Raw genomic sequence first — 24439 nt, 5'->3', positions numbered from 1 at the left:
AACAGCAATCCGACAACTTAACTCAGTATGGTAGGATAGACACCTAAATATGAAGACAAAAACACAGATTTATAAAACATTAGTGCGAAGTATTATGACATATGGGGCTGAAAATTGGATTATAAACAAGAAAAACAGCAGTAAGATAGTAGCAACAGAGGTAGAATGCCTGCGAAGATGCTGCAGAGTAACAAGAATGAAGAACATCAATAGAAACAGACATACTAACATATATAGAACAAAAAAGATTAAAGTGGCATGGACATGTAAGAAAATCTAGCGACAGCATAAAGATAAAGAGAATAACCTTCCTCCCATAGGAAGGAGGAAAAGAGGATGACCCCGTAGATCCTGGAGGAACGAAGTAGACGACGCCATGAGTAAGAGAGGCCTAAACGATGGAGAATGGGACAACAGAGAGAGATGGAAAAGGTTGAGTGAGGGAAGGCAGTGAATACTGTAGAATCCCTAAATATATATATATTATTATCTTACGATATTACGATATACTATACTATACTATAAATTAAATAAGAATATAACATTAACATTGAAAGTCCGAAAAGCGCTAGGCCTGATACTGAAAACGACCATTTAAGCTTTCAATTACGTTTTATTTTTCAATATAATCCCCTCTTATATCAACACATTTCATACAGCAGGATTCCAATGTAGTTATCCTTTCTGTAGTGTTCCTCAGGATGTATTACAAGATCAAGTGGAAGATCGTTTAGTGTTTAGAGATTGCATTGAAGTCTTAGCGAGCCAAATCTGTAGAGTAGAGTGAATTATATATGCAGATTCTTCAATGTTACCATTTCCGAAACATTTTGTGGACAGGTGCATTGTCCTGATCGCAAATGGTTTTTTCTTCTTAAAGTTTAGTCTGTTTTCACTAATGCTTACGTCCAAATTCATTAGAAGTTAAAGGTAGTCTTCTTCAATTGTGGTTTTGCCTTTTTTTAAGCTAGTCAATCAACAAGATTCATTTCAAATTCCAAAACAATGACACCATTACTGCCAATGGTACTTTGTAGCACTATATAGTAATAAATCTTTGTTTCATCCATTGTAATGTTTCGACGAAAAAGTCACTTGTTTTTCCTAAAACGCACCAAACAATTTTCGGAAAGTGTCATGCGAATGCTGTTTTCATGTTTGAGCATATTTTCTTAACCGATGTTGTTACAGTTACTTTTATTTTATTGGCTAGTCCGTTTATATCCATTTGTCTCAGTGTCTCTACTGATTTTAGTGTTGTGCTTAGCTCTTTTTGGTATTCCGTTTGTTTTTGAAATAGGACATCGGTGGTTGGGTATCGTTCTCGTTTAATAAGTTTGTTTCGTTCTACTCTCGTCTGTATTTTAATATTCGCTCTAACCAATCTATGGTCACTTCCGGTATAGAATTTGTTTAGTACTGTCACGTCGGTGCATATGTTTTTGTTATTGGAGAGTATATAGTCTATTTCGTTCTTGTTTAGATTAGTATTAGATTTTTTAAAGAAAGTGTTGAGACAAAATAAATTTTCGTTGTTTAAGTAGTTGTACAACATCTCACCCCTTTCGTTCCTGTTGTCCAGCCCAAAGCGACCGATATATTGTGTGTCGCCCTCTTCTTTTGTTCCAATTTTTGCATTAAAATCTCCTGTGATTATTACGAAGTGTGATTTTTCTTGGTTCCTTGCTGTTGTCAGATCCTCGTAAAATGATTCAGCTTCCTCGTCTGTTGAGTTTCCTGTCGGTGCATATCCATGTATTATCTGTAAGCTGTATCTGCTGTTTAAAGCGATGACAAGATATATGACTCTGTTTGATACTGCACAGAACTTAGTTACTTTATAGGGAGCTCGTTTGTTTATCAGGAACGCTACACCGCCTATGTGATGGTTTTCTACGGAGTTTTTCTGGTATAGGTGGTGACCAGATTTTAAGATGGTACATACTTCTCCTGGTAAGCGAGTTTCACACAGTCCAATTATATCCCATTTGATATTTGAGAGCTCTTGTTCTAGTTCGTCAAGGTGTTCTTGGCTCTGCGCCAAAACATCTAAACTTCAACCTAATACAATTAAATTACTAAAAGAAAGGCGAAACAGAACAGATCGAACTTCGGACAGCTTCAAAAGATTAAACAAAAACGTGAAGAAAGAAATTAGGAACGATCATAGAAACTATACTAACAATCTAATAAAAAATATAATACAAGATAACTGCAATATGAAAGTACTCAAAGCAAAAAACTCAAACGGCACAAGAAAAATCATAGAAATAAAAAATGAGAAAAACGTCACCGTCCGAGACAGAAAGGAAATAAGCGAGGCCATTGAAAAATTCTACACTAAATTATACTCGGCAAATACACAACCACAACAACGACGTACTGAACGAACAATAATTAACACCGGCTCAGAAGAAATACCGGACATAACCGACTATGAAATAAGAATGGCCCTAAATCAACTAAAAACGAATAAATGTCCGGGAGAGGATAAAATTACAGTCGAAATGTTGAAAATCGGCGGAAGAAAAATAGAACAGGTATTAAATATTTTATTTAATAAAGTAATTGATGAAGGAAAGATTCCTCAAGAATGGTACAACTCCGAAGTCATTTTACTATTCAAGAAAGGAGACAAAGCAAACATCGAGAATTACCGACCAATATCCTTGCTCTCACATCTGTATAAATTACTAATTAAAATCATAACCAACCGCCTAACACATAAGCTCGATTTCTATCAACCTATCGAGCAGGCTGGATTCAGAAAACATTTTAGTACCATAGACCACTTGCACACCGTAAGAACACTGATAGAAAAATGCACCGAGTATAATGTTCCAATTCATATGGCGTTCTTCGATTTCCATAAAGCATTCGATTCCATCGAATTATGGGCAGTGCTTGAATCTCTAGAAAATGCACGTATAGATTCAAGATACACTAACATAATTAAAAACATATATGAAAATGCCACCATGCAGATAAAGCTGGACGAAAGCACAAAAACTAATCCCATAAGACTACAACGGGGAGTAAGACAAGGAGACACCATCTCTCCCAAACTATTTACCCTTGCTCTAGAAGACATTTTTAAGCAACTAGAATGGAACAATAAGGGTATCAACGTCGACGGATCATACTTAAACCACTTGCGATTCGCAGATGACATAGTTTTAATAGCCGATAATATCCAAGAACTAAATGATATGTTACAACAATTAAATGCAGTTTCAGGAGCGGTAGGCTTAAAAATGAACTACAGCAAAACAAAAATACTGAGCCGAGACCAGACAAATATAACAATACAAAATCATACCATAGAAAATGTTGAACATTATGTATATCTAGGTCATGTTATCAAACTAGGAAAACCAAATCAAGATGCTGAAATTAAAAGAAGAACACAACTGGCATGGGGCGCTTTCGGCAAATTAGCATATATCTTGAAAAACACCTCCATTCCTGTAAACTTAAAGAAAAAGGTGTATAACACATGCATACTACCAGTTTGTACTTACGGCTTGGAGACAGTAGCCCTTACCAAAAAATCTGCTAAAAAATTAGAAACAACGCAAAGAGCAATGGAACGAATCATGCTTGGAATATCACTAAGAGACAAGATTAGAAACACCGAGATAAGACGTAGAACGAAGATTAGAGATATTGTGGAAGAAATTGCAAAAATGAAATGGCGCTGGGCAGGTCACGTAGCCCGATATAATGACAACAGGTGGACACGGAGAATTCTAGAATGGAGACCAAGGACGACAACAAGAAGCACGGGAAGACCTCAAAAAAGATGGGTAGATGACATAAGAACAGTGGCAAGCAAACAGTGGATTAGATTGGCGCAAGATAGAGAAAGATGGAAGCAATTGGGAGAGACCTACATTCAGGGGTGGATGGAAAATGGTTGACAAAGAAGAAGATGAGAGTCATGCGAATGTGTTTGTGATTCGCCACGAACACGTCGCGGCACCTATCTTACGTGTAAAAATGTCATGTGCAATGCAGAAAAAATCTTGCGAGTATGGTTGCGATCTTTGGGTGAGACTGCAAACTTATCAGACCGCCTTGGCAGTTTAGATTGTCAGCTGACGTTGCTCACAAGATGTAAAATACCTATCTCGAATACGATTGTTGTTATCATAAACATGATTTATTTTATAAGTTGCATTATAGCTTCTTGCAAAATATTAATCTATTCTATTGCTGTGCCAATTTTTATATTAGTACTCCAAGTATGGTCTTTTATATCGAATGTGGAAATTTTAATTGTATATATTACTTGGATAAATAATTACACTCTTGCACTTTTAGAAGTCCTTGGTAACACCCAAATTGTAGATTGTGGTGTAATTTAAAAATTTAAAAATAAGCTCGGCTTCAAAATTAATTCCAGTGCAAGATTGTATAATTGGGGCAGTGGTCGCCAACCTCTTCAATGTATTGAGCTACTTTTTTAATTTTGGAATAAACAGCGAGCTACCCACACGGAAGCCACGTAACGCAACGCAAATGAAATAATCCATAGTTAATCTATCATTATATGTATTTATTTTACTGTTTAACTGGTAATACATAATACATAGGTACTAATAATAAACTAATAACAAAATAACTAATATTACTAGTACGTACTTGTCCATAGCTACATTCCTACCTATCAAACGAAGGTATTTGAAAAATAAACACAAACTTTTATCCAGCCACAACGGCATGCCACGTATGATTTAAAAATAGTTAATAATAACAACTAAAAATAACGCACTATCATAAACATAAACATTCAAAAATAAAAAAGGACGTTTAATGAGAAGGCTGACACTCAGACGTGCTCAGACTCATCGATAATTTTTTTAATGTTTGTAATATAATTTGATGCAGCCATTCGAATACAATTATCCAAATGTTCATCTGTAAGTCGATTGCGATATTTGTTCTTAATAGACTTCATATTGGAAAGAGAAGATTCACACAAATAGGTTGAACTGAATAATGCTTTCACTTTCAAGGCAACACGGCATAGAACTGAATATTTGTCTTTACTTACAATAGGCCAGATACATTCAGTACTTGAGACTAACGATTTTAAGGTTAAATCATTTTGAAACTCAATGACTTCCATTTCTGTTGCAGCGATGTCTTCGCCAAAGTTCTGCATAACACAAGCTGCAAACTGCTGGGTATCAATTTCCATAAAGGGTGAAACAACAAACTGCGCTACTACAGCCATTTCATTGAAATCCTTAAAACGATTTTTGAAGTTATTCTTCAGGGTAGAAATTATTTCTACATGATATTTGTTGTCATAGGGTTCTAATGGATTTTGAGATATTTTTTCTGAAAGAATAGGAAAATGCTTGGAATCGCTGTTAATTAGGTTTTGTTCCCAAAACTCCAGCTTTTTGATAAATGCTTTTATATCAGAAATCATTTCCGCTAGTTCTTTGTCTCTCCCCTGAAGCTGCAAATTAAGTTCGTTTAATTTCTCTGTAATGTCCACGAGAAAACCAAAATCTGTAAGCCAGATTGAATTTTCTAGTTCCGAAGTCGGTTCATCGCGTTGTTTGAAAAATTGAACTATGCCAGATAGGACATCATTAAAACGTTTTAGCACCCGTCCTCTACTTAACCATCAGACTTCAGAGTGAAGGAGTAGGTCCCCGTATTGACAGTCAACTTCATCGGCCAAGGTTCTGAATAATCTTCTTTGTAACGCTTGAGCTCTAATCTTGTTCACGATTTTTACCACCAGTTTCATAACGTTGTTTAGTTTCAGGAAATTTCCACATAATGCTTGCTGATGGATAATGCAGTGGCAACAGAGAAATTGAGGAAAAGTTTCATCTTTACGACATAACGCCACCAGACCCTTATCACAACCCACCATAGCTGGAGCGCCATCGGTTGTCAAGCCTACCATTTTCGATATTGAAATTTTCTCGGAAGAAAATATTTTTTAAATGAGAAAACAACTCCTGTCCAGTAGTGTGTCCTTTCAGTGAAATGAACTTCAAAAGATCTTCTTTAATCGTAATATCACTAAAAACCATCCTGACGAACACGGCCATCTGGGCAGTGTCAACGACATCTGTTGATTCATCCAGTTGAAGTGAAAAATAAACACAGTTATCTAAGTCAGTTCTTAACTGTAAAAAAATATCATTGCTCATTACATCTACACGTCTCATCACTGTATTAGCAGACAGTTACATAGATTTTATAGCTGAAACTATCTCGTCTTTATTTCTAAAGTTGGCAAAATAACGAATCAGCAGCTTCTAAAATCGCCTGTTTTATCATTTCCCCGTCTTCATAAGGTTTCTTTTTTTGTGCAATTATCTGGAACACACGGTACGATGCTTCAGTTGCAGCCTTATTTTTGTCGACTGTTCTTAAAAATATTGATTGTTGTCCAATTAACTGTTTTTTTTTAACTGTTTCAGTTTCTCCTTTCTGGCTGCAGAATGTAGTGGGAATGATTTTTTAAAATTAAAATGTACAGTTTTATGATGTCTCTCAATATTTCCTTTTTTAGCAACGGAGACCGAAGTATTACATAACAAACACACATTTTTATCTTTAACTTCTGTAAAAAAGTATTGTTCTTCCCATTCCGAATGGAAGTGGTATGTCTTTACCTTCTTACAACTGCTTGCCATAATATTATTTTTGTTGTTCTCTACTAACCCAACCGCTGGACGTTGGTTACGCGTTCAGTTTTAAACTAAGCGCAATGTCGCTACGCCGTGCGTATTTATCCCGTTCAAAGCAATCCAGATCGTTCTCTAACACTAACGCGCTGATCCGGCTGGTCGGTTCTATAAATAGTCGATTCTAGCTTGACGGCATCAGGGGCAGATCACTCACCGCAACGTTGACGCTGTTTATGTTTAATGTTATGGTTATGGTTATGACAATTAGATTTTTTTGTGAAATTTTCGGAAGCTTCTCTGATTTTTGCAGTTTGTATTTTTTAAATTAAAATCGTTGTGAGAGCTACCAGAATTACCTCCGCGAGCTACCGGTAGCTCGCGATCGACAGGTTGGCGACCACTGAATTGGGGTATATTTTTTGTCGCTTTTGTTACCTATTAAAACAAAGATAGTGAAGATAATATTCAGTAATTATTCTCTTTCTACAGTCGAATCTCCAATAACCACCCCTGTAGCTAACTACAGTTTGGTGGACAAGAGAGGCCACTTGTTTTTTTAATCAAAACTATTATACAATTTTTAATAAAGACCAAGCTGTGTCACCCCAATGTAACCCCAAGCTATCAGTATCAATAAGATTGAGAACACTAAAGTGTTATGTGTGGTCTCTATTACTATATGGCTGTGAGACCTGGACATTAAAACAGTATGACGTCAACAAATTAAATTCATTTGAAATGTGGATGTACCGCCGAATGCTAAGAATAAGCTGGACCAGCAAAACTACGAATGAAGAAGTACTGAGAGCAATGAACACACGCCCTCATCTGGTCAATACTATCAAAATTAGAAAGACGTCATATCTAGGACACATAATGCGCCATAGGGAATTTGAGCAGCTCCAGGTAATATTAGAAGGCAATATTGAAGGTAAAAGGAGCATAGAACGAAAGAAAAAATCTTGGCTACAACACATCAGAGATTGGACCCACACAAAAGGAAATGAATTAATTCATCAAGCCCAGAACAGAGAGAAATTTGCCATATTGATCGCCAACCTCAACAGAGAAGGCACTTAGGAGGAGGAATAAAGACCACATCAAATCATAAACTATTTAAAATTTCACGGAAATATTTAGAAACATTTTTACTTTGTTGAAAAAATTAAATATTACTTTTTCCTGGAAATTTCCTCTAATCTCTTCGTTTTCTAGGACCTTAACCTTATATTTTTGTTTTTCTTTCGTTTCTTCCCTGTGCACTGCTATTTTCTGTTTATGTTTACAGCGCATAATGTAGAGGTCTAAATTAATTTCCCAACTTATTCCGTCTGAAGAGCCCTCGTCATCTTTTTAGTGTCTTTCTTAAGCATCCAGGTTGTTGTCAATATCAACCCTTTATTCTGCGCGAAGTCAGTTACCCTTAATCCATTGTCATCGCTTTCAGAATGCAGAATATTCCTTTCTATAACCTTTTCGTATATCTCCTCTCTTCCTGCTTTCGCATTAAAATTGATTAAAACTACACTGTGCGCCATTAAAAAGAAGCCACCTAAAATTTTTGGCATTTTTTAATTTTTAAGAACCCTACAAAAAATTGATTGTCATTAGAAATTTGTGTAATGTTTAAGAATATGTTCTAAAGCAGTATGCAACCATTTCTTGAATAACAAATGTCAAAAAAAAACTTCTACCTCTATTTTGAAATGCACTCCTCATTCGACTTGGCATTAAATTGATTCAATTCTGGATGTTGTCTTGAGGAAAAGCTTCCCATTCTTCCATGAGCGCAGTCGAAGCTGATCACGATTTATTGGTTCTGTTCTCATTCTGTTTCTTACTCTTTGTTTGAGTTGGTCCCAAACATGCTCAATCGGGTTCAGAGCGGGCCTTTGAGCCGGGTAATTCATTTTTTTTCACACCGACGGTTTCCAGGTATTGCGTTACCATCTTGACTACGTGTGGCCGCGCGTTATCTTGCATGAAAATAAAGTTTTCGCTCACAAACCCAGCAAAAGGCATTCCATGCTCGTCTAAAATTTCGGTAATGTATCGGTGATTCAACGCTCCTCTATTAATAATCACTAGATCAGTACGGCCTTCGAATGAAATGCTTGCCAAAACATTACAGAGCCTCCTCCAAAAGCAACACTTTGCTCGTCGAGCACAAGCTGCATATCGTTCCCCACATCTTCTATACGTTTTGATGCGACCTTCTGAGACATAAAGAACCATCCTGGACTCATCACTAAACAAAACATTTTTCCGATCTTCTATCGTCCAATTCTCGTGATCTATAGCAAACTCAAGTCGGCGTTGTCGATGTGCTGCTGTTAATAAAGATCCTGTTGCTGGGCAGTGAGCCCCTAGACCAAATTCCTTCAACCTTCTCACTGTAGAAGTGCTTAATGTCCACCCGTGAGCATTTTGAAAACCGATTTTGCAAAGAAGTGCGTTGTAAAAACGGTCTCCTCTGGCCGTCGTGATTCTTCTTGCACCTGATCCTGGTCATCGTTCGTGAGATACAGTCTCTACGAATCGTTGGTATGTTTTTTGTACCATACAACGACTGACTCCAAGCTGTCTGGCCACTTCCCTTTGACTTATTCCATTATCAATCAAAGTAACAATTTGAACAGATCTAGAAAATCTCTCAGCCATAATTTTAAATTTAAAAATTGCACAAGTTCACTCTTTGAACAACCATACACTAATGAAAGATTTTTGAAAAACAGAAAACAGAACAGCCATGTTCCAAGAAAAACAACGTACAAACAACACGTGCATTCTCCGAAGTCGTAAAACTGATATCAATTTTGCGAACTTATTACTCTTAAAATTATCGGCAATTTTAATTGACCTATCAGCAACCAGTGGCGGTACCTAAAAGTGTTTCTGCATTGTGGGAGTTGATTTACAATAAAATAAATTTCATACACTTAAAATGATTGAAACATTCTTATAAAATTCTAGATGGCCTCTTTTTAATGACGCGTAATGTACATTAGCATCATGGTTTGGTATTTTGTCTTCCTCTAATTTACCATAGAAGGCATCATTTACTCCTTCATCTGGCTCCTCTGTAGGGGCGTGGCTATTATATAAGTTAATATTACGTTAAGTTGAAAAACTTTTAACACAAGTCGTAAAAAGCATATATACTTTTATTCACCTTACTTGTTTTAACAAATAAACGTAAAAATTAAGGAAACCACATTTTCCAAAATAGCACATGTTTTTTCTGTCCTGAAAACTCGTTTAATTTTCAAAAATGCACATTATGTATATTGTTAAGCGTACCAATTCAACAAATTATTGCAAAATGCGATGTCAGGCACTCCTAGGTGTCCGTATATTTTTTGGTAACATCGGTGGCATATTCGCATTTGTTTTTCTAATTTTCCGGGCAGAACAAGACCGTTAAATTAAGTGATGAACAAACGAATTGAAAAACCATCGCAAACACGATGGAATTTTCAGTGTTTGAAAAAAAAATCATATAGACTTCTTAATTTTTATTACCTTTTTCAATTACTTGAAATTGTTATGATAGTTATGCAGCACATTTTTAGAAAGATTTACGACTTAGACCTGAAAATTGTGCAACGCAATATGCGACAATCCTTTGACCTATGCGATGAAAACGTGGTTAGCAGTCTGGTTTATCGATTTGTTTGAATGTTGCGTAAGAATGTCAAATGTATAAAGATTTTAATAAAATTCCATTTATTCGATTAACATTTAGCATTACTTGTTATATTTTTCTCTAATTTTTTTATCCAATATGTTAATTCAACTTCTTATAGAGCCATTGATTATGTGGTTGATAACCTTGCCATATACATGAAAGAAAATGATGAAAGACTTAGCGCACTGCCATATAGTATTAAAAACAGAATACTGCGTAGATTTACGACTTCAGCCTATTTTTGGAGAAACATTAATTTTAAATCGGTTTTGCTAGCTATTGCTAACGAACAGACATTGTCAATTAATTTGACTTCAGCTCCATTGGACGACGAGATTTTAAAAATAATTTCTAAATGTAAAAATGTTCGAAAACTGTATTTATCAAGGAACGACGATGGTTTGATTACAACTAAAGGTAAGTTATTTACATGAGAATTAGTTTTATTTCTTAAGGTTAATATTGTAACAATCGCAAACATATATCAGTGTCGTACAGAAAAATCTGATTCTATATTTGATCCTTATATATATATATATATATATATATATATATATATATATATATATATATATATATATATAGTAAACTCTTAAATATTGGGGAAATCTGCAATCCTTGCAGATTTCCCCAATATTTAAGAGTTTACTATTTAACTTATATATATATATATATATATATATATATATATATATATATATATATATATATATATATATATATATATATATATATATATATATATATCTAAAGTATTCAACTAGTGAATTCAGAGGTTTAATCGGTCATTCAGGTTGGCAAATAAAAAAAGAAGTCAACTACTTCATAAGTTTATCGAAGACGTTTCGCTTTATACTTCTAAAGCTTCATCGGTTCTCTAAAATATAAAAGATGACATAGAGTTTATATAAGAAATACAGATGTTTATAGTTCATAACTTACAACTCAATATGTAGTATATTATCGATGTTATTATATATCTACCGTAAACTTTACTCATTATTTAAAACTAACTTAACAAAAAAAAAAAAACAAAAACAAAACAAAAAACACACAAACTCTGCAGAAAATAATGTTCATATTCGTAGATACGAAGATTTACAAAATTTTTAAACGAACGTTTGGCTTCATTTAGATGGTTCTCCGCTGAAGGCAAACAAAGCTCTGATTTATTGCAATCTATGCAAACAGCGTGACGCGATACCAAAAACTTTTTAAAGGGCCATATGTCACCAAATTCCAAGGTTTGAGACAATTATGAACTTCTACAGGGGTCATTGCATGATTAGTTGGACGGGTGGATTTGTATGGCGGAAAAATTTTATATATTATTTTTAATTTATGTTTTAATGAAACTTGGAAATAGGGGATGATTGTGTTATTTTTTTATTGGAAAATAAGCCAAATTTTAACTGAGAATAGGGGTTATTTATTTCGTAAGATGAGAGAGTGGTAAACCTGGCTCAAATTGTCGATGTCGGTTCTTTTGTTTATTGCCGATGAGTTCTTGAGGATCTCACACATTTCAATAAAAGAGCGTTTCTGATGGTTGTTTTGTTTCGCCAGTATAGTATAAAGTATATAGTATACAGTATAAAGCGAAACGTCTTCGATAAACTTATGAAGTAGTTGACTTCTTTTTTTATTTGCCAACCAGAATGACCGATTAAATCTCTGAATTCACTAGTTGAATACTTTAGAAATATAAATTGACGGTCGCAGTCTTTACAATATATATATATATATATATATATATATATATATATATATATATATATATACATATATATATATATATACATATATATATATATATATATATATATATATATATATATATATATATTGCTCTCTTTAATCAATACTTTCATTAATTTCTACTCCCAGTTTTTTTGTAACCTAACCTAACATTTTCCTAAATTTTCTTTTATCTATAGTATTTTTTACTTGTGTGTTTTGATTAAATTTAAACACAATGCAGAATCTTAATTATAATGAGACATTGTTTTATCGTGTGTATATGGCCTTGTTCTGAATTTATTTCTTCCTGGCGTTTCGTCTGCAACTGTGGCAGACTTTATCAAAGGCGATGTAACAACAACCAAGGACTTTATCAAGGCGAAGTATTTACAATCGTCTTGTTTTACATTGGGAAAAAAATTGTCCTTTTCTTTATATCAGTGTTTTTCAATCTGTGGGCCGCGACTAATAGGAGGGTCGCGAAACCCTACTCGGGGAGTCGCCGGCTGAAACAAAAAGTTGAGGTTTTTACACAAAAAAACACACAATTATAGTGGGAAGGATGTGCTTGTTTATTTTTAAAAAGTTTATCAAATTGTGGTGCTATTTTTGAAGCGTTGATAATCAAATGTCAGTTCACACAAGTATAAAGTGGCGAATTGCACTAATTATTTAAGAGCATCACTTGCCAACTCTGGATATTCGTGTTTTCTTTTCTCCAAAATACTTTGCGAATAAAATTCCATTTTAAGCATGCCATCAGCAGCTAAATCTAGGAAACATTCTTTAATTTTTGTGGTGACATCAGCCAGATCTATTGATTTGTCCAAAATTGGGTTTAAAATTGATCTACGCTCAGTGTCAGCTTCAGAGTACAAGTCTGGAAAGTATGTCAAAAATTGCTCTTGTAAATTATGCAAGCTCTGTATCATGCAAGGGATGTGAGCCGATACTGCAAAGCTTTAGTCTGTTGCATTATCTTCAACAATCTTCTGAACACATGGTAAAGACTCAAATATTTTGGTTTGCAGAGAGGTTGACCACAAACGAAGTTTTGTGTGAAATTCTTCAAAGCACACAAATACTACAAACTGTGCTCAGTGGGAAACATCTGTAGATTCGTCGAACTGCAAAGCATAATATACCAAACAATGTAAAATTGAATAGTCTCTAAGTGAATAGTGAAGAATCAATAAAAATTAAGGACAACAAAAGTTGTACGCAAACAACAAAGAAATAAACATTATAAAAAATCAACAGTAAAAATAGCAACAATTAGAATAGAGTCGCCTTAAGCTTTTGATAATGTTAATCACAAGAAACTATTCGAAAAACTCTCGCCGATGCTATTTAATTCATACTCGAAATATATTTTCCGTGAAGCATCGGAAGATGAGTCAGCTGGAATGGCAATAAATGGAGCTCTTCTCAACCACATCAGATATGCTGACGATACGGCTATAATAGCCAACAACTTGGGAGACCTCCATAGACTCTGCGATAAAGTATCTATGGTTAGTATGACAGTAGATAGGCTACGTTACTTTTGGCGCAACCCCTAAATCGCAACCCCCCGTCGTAACTGCCAAACGGCTTAACGTAGGATGACGTGTGACGTATCGTTGGAAAGGGGATGAAAAATGGGGTTGAACGCAGTATGTGCCGTGCGCATCGGAGCATGCCAAAAGGGCATTACGTCATATCTTCGTTTCTATTGGTCCGATGGTGACGTACGAGGGCTCGTTGGAACGGGGAGGAGACGGGAAATACGTTGAGACGAAAAACAAAGATGGCGGCATTGCCAAATGGGCGCTAGAACGTATCTTCGTTGCTATTGGTACGTTGACGTATGGGGTGTCAAATGAAAGCGTTAGTGACACAGACACACAGAAGCCAACTGTTTGGCTTCTGTCAACGTTCAATATTAACTGTCAATTCTTCTTTTCCGTACAGTGCCTAAGAGAACATGACAGACGACGCAGGACGTGACAGTCGACGCAGAACTTAAAATGACGTGAATGGTGTGACATTCGACGTAGGACGTGACAGTTATGTGACAGTCGACGCAGAACGTGAAATGTTACGTGAAATGACGTGACATTCGACGCAGCACGTGACATTTATGTGTCAGTCAACGCAAGACGTCGCTTGACATAACACGTGACATTCTACATTGGACATATTCAGTAGTAATATAAATTCCATCGAGTACATACATAGAGTAATGGAATTTAATGGAAAGAACTACCACTAAGAAGGAACACAGCAACCTTTATTTGTATATAGTTACAATTTTGTTTAAGTTTTTAATTGTTTTATTTATCGAGCAAGCGAAAAATCAAAAGAATGACTGTGACTGCGCTTAACTGAGTGAGATGAAACGATGGGAGTTGAAACAAAAGAACATTGCGGGTGGCGTGTGCGAGGTGCTTACTGTCGCCGCAACTACAACGCGGCGTGGCAACGTCGCCGACACAGTTTGTAGTCTTTTAATTAAATTATTTTTTTGACTTTCTATAACACAAAGGGGTCGCTAGAATATTTCAACCCGTAAATGGGTCGCGAAATGAAAAAGATTGAAAAACACTGTTTTATATTAATCGTTAATGAGCGCTAAGTTTCTGATTAACTGTTTGCCCAATATCTTCTAAAACGACCTCAAATTTTTGAAGCGAAGCTTCTATATTGGCGTTTTATTACTTTTTCTCTGTATTAAAATGCCGAGGCGAGCATCACAGGAGTAGCGCCACGAAATAGCGGTCTTCAGATCGATTTACTACTCTCCATCAACTGGTTTCTAGGCATCATATATTATGCATTCTAAGCAGGTTTCAATTAAAAACTTCATGAAAAATAACAAAATACAAACATTACATGAAAAGTAAAAAATTAAAAGAATATCTGTCAACAAAAGATGTAGTAAAACAAACAGAAAAACAAAAGATCGATACTAGAATTCGATTCGTAGAAGAGATTTCTAAATCAGCACATGAAATAGCAGTCACAGGAAACAGTTGGAAGAGTCCATTTACGCTACAAGGAGAGTCCGCTATGCATGTAAACTTTTTCAGTTTTATTAAAATCTATTCGGTCTTTGGGCCGCAGAGAAGGCAACCAGTCTAGGAGAGATACACTCAGAAATTAAAGCTCCAGTCTTCCTAGACGGGGGTTGAGGCATTTTGCTAACTACTCGATACTCGTTAAATATCACAACGGTTAAAACTTTCAGTAACCTGCCTCGGAAACGATTGAATAAACGAAGACGATTCAAGCTAGGAAAACGGATTATGCATATTGGTACATGGGTCGTTCAAGGTATCTCACAAAAAATTATGGACATAATTTCAGAAACAAAACAAGCTTATGTCTAAATAAGTACTAAAACCTAAAAGCTTTGGTACTTACTTAGACAAAAAAGTAGGTGCAAGGTTCAGAGAACCTAAGAGAATGACTATGACCATTTTTTCTTCGAAATACCTAAGATAAAGGAGCCCAGCAAGGAGTGTCCATACTTATTCGAAAAAGACTACGAAGATACATAACATCCTGGGAAGTAGTATCATTAAACTAAATCTAAACTTGCTAGGAAGTAAAGTCACCATTTTAGAAATTAAGGATGCTCTAGTAAGAGATAAAGATGAGTTTTTTGAGAAACTCTCATATTAAATGTCACAAATAGGAAGCGCTAGGGAAATCATCTGGTTGGATACCTAAATGCTGGGACAGGAAAAACGTTTAAAGACAATATATTTGAGATATACTGACAACGAAGACAGGATAATTAACATATGTGACCAAAACAACTTACGAATCCTAAATGATTTTTTCAGCTTCGAGAAATACATACATTTAGCTGGGTACAACAAACAAGAAACTTAAAATCAATCATCGATTATGTGATAACTCGTCAAAATACAAAGCAAATCAATGCACTACTGTGATTAGTGATCAGCGTAGTAATGTCTGGGGGTTCGGGAGACTGAGACCTCGGAAGCCCTGAAGAATACATCGGAAAGTATGTCGAAAGCTCAGCGCAGTGATGATCGACCTGGTTTAACCCATAAGCCGGTTGAGTTTAAGGTTGATCTGCACCCCCCAAAAGACAAACCCCAAATTCCAAAAATTTGAAAAAATTTGTGATGTCAAGTATTTTGATAACTTTTAAACAAACTTCATGTTTTCGTTTTTGAAAAAACTCAAAAAACTACTTTTTTCCAAGAATAAAGCGGGAAAACCAAACATAGGATTTTGTTAATTTTTTTACAGCATCAAGATATGAATATAAGAAATACTTATGAATTTTTTGAAAATTTTTGAATTTACAGTTTTGTTCCAATAGGAAAAAATAATATGTTTCGGCTTATAATAACCAACATCTTACCGGGGCTGTCAGGCATTTGCTGCAACTGAATATAAGGAACGGCACGACTCAGTAAGAAAGATCATTCATCAAGAGATAGCTATCAAACTGGGACTCCTTCAAACAAACCATCTTCCATATTATCAATACGTTCCTGAGAGTATACTTGACAATGACAACTACAAGCTATACTGGGACCGCACTGTGCTCACAGAACAAACAGTGGCACATAATAGACCAGATCTCATACTAGTTAATAAACTAAAGAGACAAACAACATTAATTGATGTGGCGATACCCAACAACAATAATCTTCGTGTTAAACAGAACGAAAAAATCGCCAAGTACAGGGATCTGGAAATTCAAATACGAAGACAGTGGAGAATGGAAAGTACCCAGACAATACCTATTATTCTCTCTACTACTGGAGTAATTCCAAAGAAACTCCTAGAAAACATAAAAAAGCTAGGTCTGAATGAACATCTCTACAAAACTATGCAGAAAGCTGTAGTACTCTCAACGTCCAGATGTGTACGAAAATTTTTGGGAGATACTCCAACATACCAAGCCACCTAGGGCTCGGTAACACGAAAAGAGTCCCACCAGACCTCAATCCTTTTGATACCGTAGGTATCTGGGATGAGTGAATTTTCCCCTTAGATGTAGTGTGAGCCGTATGACTAAATCTGGGATACTAATACTCAAAAGCAAACTTAATTTCAAGCACATAGTAAAAGCAATAAACACATACGCAATACCACTTTTCACATACTCATTTGGTTTTATAAAATGGTCGAATACGGAAACTGAAGAACTAATTAGACCAAATAGAACCGTGATAACTAAATAGGCATCAACTACCCCAAATCGTACATCCAACCCATGACACTACCACGCACACAAGGTGAGAGAAGAACATCGTGTTTTGGAAATATCATTCACTACTTAAAGATAAAAAAACAGCAAAAAACAAAGACAAAAATATATAGAGCAGCAATTAGACCAGTGATAGCATACGTAGCGAAAGTAATATTTCTTACGAAAATAGATATAAAGAAAATAAAAATATAAATAAAAAGTAAAATATAAAGAAAAAGTAAGAATTATTAAAAGCAAAATGATAAGAATAAACAGCCCAATAAAGCCTGAACAAGGAGAATATAGAAGACTAATGAAGCATGAAATAAGAAATAGAAATATAACCGAAGGGGAAGACATAGTAAAATTTATTAATCCACACAGACTGAGATGGTTTGGACACATACAAAGAAGAGAAAAAGACGCACTAATAAGGAAGATAACAAACCTGAAGCCAGTAATAAACAGACCAAAAGAAAGACATGTTCGCATGTTTTAAATAACATTTTTGACGATTGACCATTTTTCATATAAATCCCACTAAAATATTAAATAATACCAGATAATTTAATTTTTAACTATCAACAAACATCTAATATATGATTGCATGTATAAATTTAATGGTATACGATATTCACAGATAGCGCCGCACTAAGTACCTCTTTGTCATCGATAAAAATGTTTACATAATAAATATGTGTCATTTTTCAATGATATGTGTGGATTATGTTCTTGCAAATGCGTAACTTTAATATATTCCGATTGACACAGCGGAGCAGTAAAATATTATACATAAAGATGTTGTTAAAGATATCTTTGCTTATTTGGTCTACTAGGTATTTGATAAAATTACTGTCTACACAACTTGGCAACTCAGCCAATGGATATAATGATAGAAAACTGTAATTTATAGTAGGGTTTGAAAATATTACAGAGTCATCATGTAGAAATCTACGATTAAGTTAAAAAAATTACCACAGTAGTATGCCGCAGTAGAGCCATCTCTAGGATCAGAAACAAATTAATCGAGGGTGAAGATCAACCTTAATATTAATTCTTGTAATAGCATTGATCTTAGCTTTAGGTTTAATTGTACTAACCGCGGATAATCTACTAATCTGTCGGAACAGTGTATATATTATTTTGATAACTATTATATAGTTATTTTGATAACTATTGTCTAGGACGGGAGAGATTTTTGTTTTGGTTTCATAGCAGTGGCTATACCGTTCTGACGAGACCTAAAGAGGTCGAAATACGTATAAGCGGTTGTTGCTGCCCTATATCAAAACAAAAATCTAATACCGTCATTATGTATATATTATTATGTATATATTTATATGCAATTTTTTGCTTATCAGAAGTGAAGATGTGACTAGGTATCTACAGAAAAATCTATCTTTCAGGTTTAGTGGAGCTACTAAGAAATTGTACCAATCTGATTAGTTTTGTACTCTGTCGCAGCACTGAAGTCAGAGATGAGGTGTTAGATTGTATGGCAGAACATTGTCCAAATCTGACATGTTTGGATTTGGGTGGTTGTCCGCAAATTACTGATATAGGCATTAAGAAAATTTCCAGGTTGAAAAAATTGACTAGTGTCAACTTTTCTGCTACACAAGTAAGTTAAATGTTATTTCTTGTATGATACTTGATAAAAACACTTGTCCTTCAAGCGATACTTTCAATTTTATAGAATTCATAAATATTTTTTAAACTGAAACAACATTACACAAAATAAAAAACTTTAATAATATTCATTTAAATAAATGTAACTAAATTCATCTGGACTCAGATATCAAATCCAGGATAATTATTCCATGTGGCATAAGATCGAGAAAGAAAGAAAAAGAAGAAGAAAGATTCTGTTTCTTGTTGTTTTTCTGTTGTATATAATATCTTTCTCGGTCAGCGCAAATGTTCAAAATCAGTATTGTGCAATTGTTTTCGTTAGCGGTCGGATGAACGTTCCAAACTCTCGATGCTATCCTATTTCGGGATAGAAATTTCTTAGTAAGTCTAGATCCAGTGCTTCTCTTCCAGTGGCAGCTTGTCTACGTGTTCTTCACTGCTGCTGCAGTATTTAAATTTCATTGTTTCGTCATTTATGCGGATATTTCTCCACTTTTCCGCAGAATATGTCACTTCTTCTTCTTCCTATGCCGTCTCCATTAACGGAGGTTGGCGACCACATTTTTAAAAGCTTCTCTGGCAATGTGGAATAATTCGTCTACAGTCATGTTTGTCCAGTGTCGAATATTTCGCAGCCATGACTTCCTCTTTCTACCTATTCCCTTTTTGCCATCGACTCTACCCTGCATGATGACCTGCAGAAGACTATATTTATTATTTCTTAGTATGTGTCCAAGGTATGCAGTCTTGCGTACTTTTATGGTTCTCAACAATTTTTTGTCTCGACCCATCCTTCTCAGCACTTCTTCATTGGTGACCCTGGCAGTCCATGGGATTCTCAACATTCTCCGGTATATCCAAAGTTCAAAGGCTTCAATCTTTTTAACTATTTGTGCTTTTAGTGTCCATGTTTCTACCCCGGACAATAGTTGCGACATTCAACAAACCTCAGTCTCAACGCAGTATTCAGATTTTTGTCACAGAACAATTGTTTGAATTTTAAGAACGCTGCCCTTGCCATTTCTATTCGTACCCGGATCTCTTGGTCTGGATCTCACAGAAGATGTCACACAAAGTCAAAAATCCTTAAGAGAAGGAATAAGCGCAAGAGACCTTAGAAAAGGCCAATGGAATGATCGAATAGCATGGAAATTTGGCATCGGACAACGTCGCAAGACGTCTTGAAAACGATTATATATTTATACATAACTGAGTCAGCCAATTCTGCCAACGAATCCTCCTACGTCCACGAAGATATAACTCGCGTAATCCCCGGCAATATCCCGTATTACGGGAGTACGTTATATTATAGCAGAAGAAGGAAAGTGAAAGGTTTCGGCGCCTTATAATCAGGATACACCAGCGAACCCGTACCAACCTGCACTGAGACAGCGTGCTAAGATACGCCTCACAACTCCAAACATGAAATACACATTCAAATCAAGGCTCTCATTCTCCGTCCAAGGTCCAAATGGCCTTGAACTGGATAGCTTTCGGGATCAAGCGAGGAGGGAAGAAGGTGCTAAGAATCTGCGGAATCTAAACTGCTACCCAAATAAAACAACAACGCTTTATATAGAGACATATAACTGCCGCTTGCTATCAAATCAATTCACTTGTAGAACTGGAAAAAGAAACTGCAAATATAAAATGGGTCGTCATAGAAATCAGCGAAGTAAGACGGAAAGATGAAGATGTATTAGTCTAGGCGGGATCTGTTTTGGATTGGACATTTTCCATAGGAAGCTATTTTTTTGCTGGAATCCCTTCAGGATGTGCCCAATATCGATAATCACGATATGCGCCAGTCGCAAACCCTGTGCTAAATTTTTTATTTAACAAAATCTGAAAACAATTGAAAATTTCTGATTTTTTTTGCTCCTATTTTCGTTTATAATTCGGAAAATATTGATCCTAGAGAAAACATTATAAGAAGTTAAAAGTTTCGTTATTCAATTTTACACAATATTTCGTTAGCTAGAAATTGAAAATTTAATGTTTATGGTTGAAAAAAATAGCAATAATTGAAAAAAAAAAAGTGCAAAAAATGAAGTTAATTCTTTAAATGTTTTCGACTTTCTAAACTTGACTTACAAACTCCATATTCCGCCTAGAAAAACCTTTTAATATGTTTAAAACGTGTGCTAAATTTTGTTAAGATCGGTTGGATAGGTTTTGCATAATAATTTTGCAACCCAGCCTACTGGAAAAACATCGCAAATTTTCAAATTTATAGTAGGCCCCAAATAAGGCCCTCAGATAGTTGCAAAGTTTAAAGTTGCAAAAGACAATAGCGTCTTTTAATGTTCTTTAAGTGTATAAATTTTGAAATTGATATGTTTAAAGCTCGTAAAGTTATTCAATTTGTTTATAGGCCTAATATATATAAAAAATGTTTAAAACTTTAAAAAATTTTCTAGGCTCTCCTAGTGAACCGATTTGAATTTAAAAAAAAGCGTTTGAAAGTTTGAGCCTTCTTTTATTTGTAAAAAAATTTGCAACTATCTGAGAGCCTTATTTAGGGCCTACTATAAATTTGAAAATTTGTGATTTTTTTTGCAGTAGGCTGGATTGCAAAATTATTTTTAAAACCTATCCAACCAATCTTAACAAAATTTAGCACACGTTTTAAACATATTAAAAGGTTTTTCTAGGCGGAATATGGAGTTTGTAAGTCAAGTTTAGAAAGTCGAAAACATTTAAAGGATTAACTTCATTTTTTGTACTTTTTTTTCCAATTATTGCTATTTTTTCAACAATAAACATTAAATTTTCAATTTCTAGCTAACGAAATATTGTGTAAAATTGAATAAGGAAACTTTTAAATTCTTATAATTTTTTCCCTGGGATCAATATTTTCGAATTATAAACGAAAATAGGAGCAAAAAAATGAGAAATTTTCAATTGTTTTCAGATTTTGTTAAATAAAAAATTTAACACAGGGTTTGCGACTGGCGCATATCGTGATTATCGATATTGGGCACATCCTGAAGGGATTCCAGCAAAAAATAGCTTCCTATGGAAAATGTCCATTATGGTCTGAATTTCTAGAGATCCCGCCTAGATATTGGAATTATCACCAGGAAACACATTCTACAACCGAGGAACATCTCGGATCCACTAGCTATGATAGTAAGTAATGTAAAAAAGTGTTTAAAAAATATTTTTTATTTGTTTAAAAAACTGAAAAAACAATCTATTTTTTTATTAATAATAAAATCCACTGATATGATTGTGTATAAACGTTTCAAATGTGAAGAATTTTGAAAAATGAAATTACTTAGCCTTAGAATGTGGCCAACCTTTAAGCATTATTCAATTTGTAACCTTTTAGCAGATGTTGAGAATATTCGTGTAGATTCTAATGCCACAGATCTCACTCAATTATTTTATACTTAAATTTATTAAGCCACCAAAAAAGTCTAAAATTGGTTCTTACATAGAAACTAAAACCTTTTTAAAAGACCACTCTGAATGATGGTGCTTTTGAGTGACAAGGGTAATACCACTGTGCTTATGTACAAAGAGCAGCCAATTACTTTTAAATGAGGATTCAATATTATCGACCATTACCAAGAAATCCTACATTATGTATGTATGTATATATGTATATATTTATGTATGTATACAATTTAAATTTTGTGACATTGCGAACAAAACTAATTTTTCATTTATTATTTTAAAGATGATTTGAAAATGTCAACTGATTTTAAATATAAAAATGTCATAAATCATATAAAACAATACTTATCCTATAAAGAAACAATATTTAATTCATATAAAATTAAATAACGTAAGTCGACAATAGTTTTCCAGCGTTTAAATTTAAATTTTAACATTTGTTTACGTTTATTAATTTTTTATTTAAAAATATAATTTCCTGTGCTAATTATGACCTTAATTACTTATGTCATTTGTAGGCGATTTACTTATTTAATTACCGCTGCACTTGAGATGAGCAAGGTCAACGTGTTCATGCAAGGCAACGAATTATTTTTTAATTAAAATGTGTAGGTCAAGAATTTTAAGAGGATCTTGGAATATAATATTAATATGAAGTTCTTTGTGTTATTGTAGGGACGTGTATACATTAACCAAATGGGTTTTTCCTCCAAAAATAGAAGGCTAGGCTTTATTATTATTCCAAACAAATAACCGCAATGTATCACTGATATTAATAAATATAGCGCATATGTGTTTATTAAAAACTGTAACAGACTAATCATTATTATGCATAAAAATAACAATAACAATTAAACTCGTGAAAAAAGTGGACTGATTCAAAGTCGAATCGATTGTTAATGTCATTTGAAACAAAAAAAACCGTAAGTAAAAATAAGCACTTTTTGCCTCTTGAAATTGGAATAAAAGTTGTCAGCGAATAAGATTCTACCCTTGTGTTTCTCTAGAGGTTCTATCAATTTCATAATCCCGTTTCAGTGTGAGCAATATCAACCAATTTGTTCTCAGCCTTTCCTGTATAAATTGTTAGTATAACCACTTCCTGAGCACAATTTGTATAATTTGACTCCATACCTGTGCGTTTTATTTTTTATGTATTGTCGAAAATGTACCCTTCCTCTAAACAGTATTCATTTTACAAATTCCCAATCGTCAATAGAACCACGTGTAAGCCAAACAGGGTCGTACTGATGTACGACCTATGTATCATATGATTTTTAAAAATATTTACTTTTGAAACTGTTAGTGTAAGAATTTCTTGAAATTTAATCATTATATCACAATTAAACTAAACTCTAAAAAATAACACGACCAGTAAATAACTTAACAATAACTATAACATAAATATAACACAATTTCTTAACTTAAAAATTAACACGATACAATTTGAATTTAAAATGCTGGCAAGTTTGGATCTGTAACATGAGAATCTGCCTGACTTAAGGTAATAAATTATATTTAATAGCCTCTTGACGAATGAGACGGCGAATACCAACACGTGCTCATGTTTACTGATGGGAATTTGGTAAACGAATGTACTTTAAATGGTACCGTGGATTCATCTAATACAATAGTTCTTCCTGGAGTAAAAAATTTCTTAGTAATATTTTCAATACTGGTTCAATCTTGTTGTTCACATCGGCAAGTTCATTCCTATTAAAATGAATGAATTTTAACAGTAAAAGGAATCTGTCTCTTTTCATCTTCTTAACAATAAAACCGTTGCAATAAGCAGAATCTTTGGACCAGTATTGGTAAATACTAGGCACTGAATTTAATCTTATGATTAGAGTGACACCAAAAAAGTTTAACATTTTATAACTATTTGTCTCTGTCCACAATCTAGTTCTAGATTTGCTTCTGAATCCCTTCTAAATATGATCATTTGCAAATGATCAAACAATTTCATTAACAATTAGTTTCAAGAGATCGTCGGTAACAAAATGTCTAAATATATAAATGAGTTTAATTGTGGCCGGAAGGTTGTCTATGTTTATAATATCTGATTCTTGTAAGAGATCAAAATCGCTCGTGTTT

The 24439-nt window shown here is 34.3% G+C and overlaps 1 protein-coding gene across 1 annotated transcript in view; it reads left to right on the top strand.

Moving 5' to 3' along the window:
• Nucleotides 1-24439, top strand: part of LOC140436245 (protein AMN1 homolog) — a 47193-nt gene that overhangs the window by 10547 nt on the left and 12207 nt on the right. The window contains exons 2-3 of the mRNA XM_072524946.1: nucleotides 10469-10767; nucleotides 18715-18929. Coding sequence (XP_072381047.1) covers nucleotides 10469-10767; nucleotides 18715-18929 — 514 coding nt within the window. The remainder of the gene's footprint in view (nucleotides 1-10468; nucleotides 10768-18714; nucleotides 18930-24439) is intronic.

This window comes from Diabrotica undecimpunctata, chromosome 3 (assembly GCF_040954645.1).
Source record: "Diabrotica undecimpunctata isolate CICGRU chromosome 3, icDiaUnde3, whole genome shotgun sequence".
NCBI classification, from domain to species: Eukaryota; Metazoa; Arthropoda; class Insecta; order Coleoptera; family Chrysomelidae; genus Diabrotica; species Diabrotica undecimpunctata.
This window is presented reverse-complemented; position numbering and strand designations above follow the sequence as displayed.